The 4,426-nt window shown below is 54.9% G+C and overlaps 1 protein-coding gene across 1 annotated transcript; it reads left to right on the top strand.

Annotated features, from left to right (window-relative positions):
- The first annotated feature begins 758 nt into the window (after positions 1-758).
- Positions 759-2,255, top strand: LOC149369491 (uncharacterized). Its single transcript, XM_089572688.1, has one exon. The coding sequence runs from the start codon at positions 759-761 to the stop codon at positions 2,253-2,255; it is 1,497 nt and encodes a 498-aa protein (XP_089428814.1).
- Positions 2,256-4,426: the final 2,171 nt, after the last annotated feature.

Raw genomic sequence — 4,426 nt, 5'->3', positions numbered from 1 at the left:
GAAGCAGAAAAGTGCCGTCCCTTGGTAACAAAAGCAAAAATTTTGTTTCGCCACTGCGATAAGATGACCAGAAACAAAATGGCCGCTTATTTCATAAGAAAGAAGCAGTCACAGTGTGTCAGCCAGCATTCATTGGCGTTAGTTGATAGAGAGGAATCATTTTTAGATAATTCATGATTTTTTTCACTTCGGTTTTCAGGGGGGGGGGGTAGCGGATGAGTTGCGATTGTTGTTGATCTTCATTTTGCTGGACCAATGCTCTTTGCTCTGCATTTCCACGTGATTACTGTGTTGATATGTTTGCTCATTTCATTAAAAATTCAGTTTCGAGTCAGTGCTTGTCTGTGTAGTCTTCTTACTTCGTCCTTCGTCTTGTTCGCGCTGTGCCCCCCACGATCACTTCTTTTTCATCTTTGTCCATATTATTAACGGTACGCTTACTATGGCACTTGGCCTAATTAGGGCCTCGGATGTTTCGAAAATTCTTAAGATGTCTTGAAGCTACGCTGAATGTGTGTTAACGGCTGATCACCTTCGCCGACTAACGTAATTCCGGAAAGAAGTCATCACATGTGTTGTGACTAACGTAGAACTGCTTGCGCCGTCGTCTTTCTCGTCGTCGCGTCAACCTCGAAGCGCCACACCACGCCCGCGGCAACGCGGCGCCGCCCATTATTTATATTTTTGGTGCTTTAGTATCGCGTCCTTGGTCCGAAGTGGCCGCGCGAAGGACCTCCTGGCCGTCGCAGAGAGTCACGATGAGCCGCCACCATTGTCCCAAGCGGCAGCTGACGGGCTTCGGCGAGCCCTTGGACTGGCGACCGCTGGACTTCATCGACAGCGTTCCCTACGTGTTCTGCTGCGCGCTCTGCGGGGTACTGCCGGCGTTTCCAAAGCGGCTCACGACCTGCTGCCACGTGTTCTGCCCGTCCTGCTTCGAGAGCATCACCGAGCAGCAGTGCGTCTGTCCTGTGGACAGCAGTCTTTTCGCCGAACACTCGGTTGAGGCTTTGGACTCGATCCGTGGCGGCGTCTATGAACTTCGGGCCCACTGTCCCAATGCGTCCCACGGTTGCACGTTCGTAGGTATGCTGACCGACATCAGGGAGCACTTCTTGCGTAGCTGCGACCACAACGAGGTTCACTGCCCTCGCTGCGGATTGGCCATACTCCAGAGGACAGCCATGTACCACCACTCCCAGGAGTGCGACGCAGTCCACAAGGTTGAGCCGGCCAGCGACGCTGAGGCCGACAGCTCCAACGAAGACGCCTGTCACATGTCTACCAGCCGCCGCAGGTCTCGTTCGCGTGGCAAATCAGCGTCAGGAAAGGGCGGGGACAAAGCGAAGCGCTCCGGAGCCCGCAGAGTTCCTTCGACTGAGAACGCGGGCAGGGAGAAGCCACCGATCGTCGCCACTATCAGGGCCCTCCTTCAAGATAACCCCGGCAGTACCATCCTCTCGGCGTCTGTCGGCTCCTCCGGAGTCCCTTCAGTAGCCCCTTCAGCAGAAACCTCGCTGCTAAGCCGCGGTGGCTTTGCGACCAAGGGAGATCGCTGCAAGGCCGCGAAGCTGTCGAAGAGCGCTGACGGTGCCTTGACATCGCTCTCCGAATCGCAGTTGCTTGAGAGGGTTGACTCGATGGTCGCCAGGCAACGCAAGAAGACCCAGTCCGATTTGACTGCGGCGAGGGCCGAGGCGACGTCCAGTGCTGAAGATTGCACGAGGGCCCCCTCAAATATGGCGACAACCTCCGCGGCGGCTGAGTCACGGCAGGTGACGTCGCACGACGTCACGAAGAAAATTTCCGTCGGGCCAACCGGGTTCGTCTTCTGCTACGTCACGGGCCTAGTTGGCGCCGAGTCCCGACTGGTGTGCGGTGAGGAGCTGGTTCTTCGCAGCGACAGCTCCCAGCTGGCAGACTGCGCCTTCCGGGTCCACGCTAGGCTGCGCCGAGACGCTGACGGAGGCGTGCTGGTCTGCTTCACGCTCTGCTTGTGCGGCGGCACGTGGCGCAAGGTGACCGACTGGGCCCTGTCCAGTATGATCTGCCTTGTCCTGGTGCATCCGTGGGACCAGGCGCAGAACATGCGCCTACCGCTCTGCCTCAACCCGGCTGCCTTGCCGCCGCCCAAGGGGTCTCACCCGGGTCGCTGGGATTTCTGGTCACCCACGAACGAGCTGAAGCTCAAGGACCTTGCGACGCGGGGCTTTGTGTCCAGTGGGGCTCTTTGCGTCGCCCTAGAAATTCAGTGACATGCAGAACGTCACGTTTTCACTGCAGTTCTACTTATGACGCGGGGACATGTTTGAGCTATGCACATCACTCGCGTGGTGGACGTGGTCACGAAGAAATAAATGTAGTGTAACACCTGTGGTTTTCTGGTATGGGCTGCCGTGGTGGCTTGGTGGCTACGGTCCTCAGCTGCTCACCCGAAATACCTGGGTTTGATCCAGCTTCGGTGTTAGCATTTCGATGGAGGTGAAATGCTAGAAGCTCGTGTACTGTTCGATGTCAGTGCACGTTGAAGTCCAGGTGGTCGAAATTTCCGAAGCCCTTCACTGCGGCGTCCCTCACAGCCTTGAGATGCTTTGGCACGTTAAACCCCATGAAACTTCAACCCTTTTCTGGTATGGTGTGTACTCTTGCGACCCGGGTAGCATGGCTGGACCGGTGATTGGACGAGGAGGATGGGAGACTGGGCTTATGAGGAAGGCAACGAAAACTTTATACAGTTATTTACATTATTTACAAAGAGGGACTGAGAATGACTCTCAGTGGAAGGGAACTTCTTGGTCGACGGGAGTTAGCAGGCTTCTCTCGGCCACGCTGACAGCCGAGTTAAATATGGTTCGGATTCCCCAGATCCCTGGCTGGGGAATAAAGTCCAAAGAACACTGTCCAATCGTTGGACCGAAGTGGACACTGGTGTTACCACCCACCGCAGGGGCGGTGCGGGCTGTTCCGCTATCTCGCAGCTTGGTCGATGGGAAGAGGGAGATGCTGACTAATCCGACAGGGCTGGATATGAATCTCCCGCAGTCTACCAGCAGGTGAACGAACGTTCTTCCCCGCCGGATGTCAAGAACACGAGACCTCTGTCGGGGACACAGCCGTCTTCAATTAATAGCCAGCGTGGCTGAGCGTAGCGCCCCTCCGTCCTTCGGCGACACGAGGGCATACACTCGGCCTGACTGGCGCCGCCACGTCGCTTCCGCGTCCGCTGTGGTTTGCCGCTGTCAATTCCCCCTTAAACCCACTTCGCATCTTCGGCCTTCATCGCTACTGCTGTGGTCACCTCCGTTCAAGGAAGTCCCATGCTCCAATCCACTTAGGCTAGGAGGGGGGCATCACAAGCATCACACTGCAGCGCCGCCGTCGCGAGATTGTCGGCCTTGTCGACTGTTCACAATTGCTACTTGATCGGGCCCAAGTGGCCAGAGGTGCAATCACAACAGTACATATGTTGCACTGACGTGAGTGAAAGGAATGCTGGGATATATTTCTTCCATGTTTAAGAACCGCCGGCTCTTCCAGTATGCATTCCGCATCTTTTCAGCATGACATTGTACGCGCTATTTGGCTGGTTCAAGTACAGCGGTAGCCGTCACAGTAGGAAACTTTCAATGAACCCAAACTTCCTCCGTGTGCAAGCGAATGAAGGCACGCTGAACACAACGACGGAGTAGCGTGTGGCACACTTTAAATGTGCCCACTTCGACCATGAGAACCGCTACCGTTTATTATATGGTGCACACTTAATATCCGGTAAATTTGCAATTTCGACTGTCGAGTATGTGATAATGGCTTTACAAGGAAAGCATTGCTGATAACTTGAATGGTTTGCGTTGAAAGGGTGACCGCCAAAGCATCTCAAGGAGACAAAACCAGACTGAGTCCTATCCTCCTTTGGTCAGCGCCAGGCATGAACACACCACGGAGCGAAAAGTGGCTACCTGAAGCCCATAAAAAGGTTGCCAAGGCCGGCTCTGTGGGGACATCAATCAAGCTGTGGGTGGAGTGCCTCGATGCTTTAATCAGTATCGAGGCACACCGGAAATTTCGACCACCTGGGGTTCTTTAACGTGCACTGACATCGCACAGTACACGGGCCTCGAATTTCTCCTCCAAAGAAATTCAACCGCCGCGGCCGGGATCGAACCCGCGTCTTTCGGGCCAGCAGCCGAGCACCATAGCCACTGAGCCACCGCGGCGGCTATTTGTGCGCTTTTAATAGAGGGTTGTAAAGTAGCTGGAATGTTGCCGTGTAATATCCGCAAACGGGCTAACACCCACTCTGTTCTCAGTTTCCAGTCGTGAAGGGCATATGTCCTCACACGACCGAACCTTTTCCTCGCGCCGAACGTGCACTGATACAATCAACTGCAATTTGTAGCCATCATGAAAAGGCTGCTCATTTGGAAGA

This window comes from Amblyomma mixtum, chromosome 1 (assembly GCF_055824585.1).
Source record: "Amblyomma mixtum isolate Tamu chromosome 1, ASM5582458v1, whole genome shotgun sequence".
Classification (NCBI taxonomy): domain Eukaryota; kingdom Metazoa; phylum Arthropoda; class Arachnida; order Ixodida; family Ixodidae; genus Amblyomma; species Amblyomma mixtum.
This window is presented reverse-complemented; position numbering and strand designations above follow the sequence as displayed.

Bases quoted from the DNA above. Each gene is read 5' to 3' on its own strand.
- LOC149369491 (XM_089572688.1), top strand. From the start codon at position 759: ATGAGCCGCCACCATTGTCCCAAGCGGCAGCTGACGGGCTTCGGCGAG.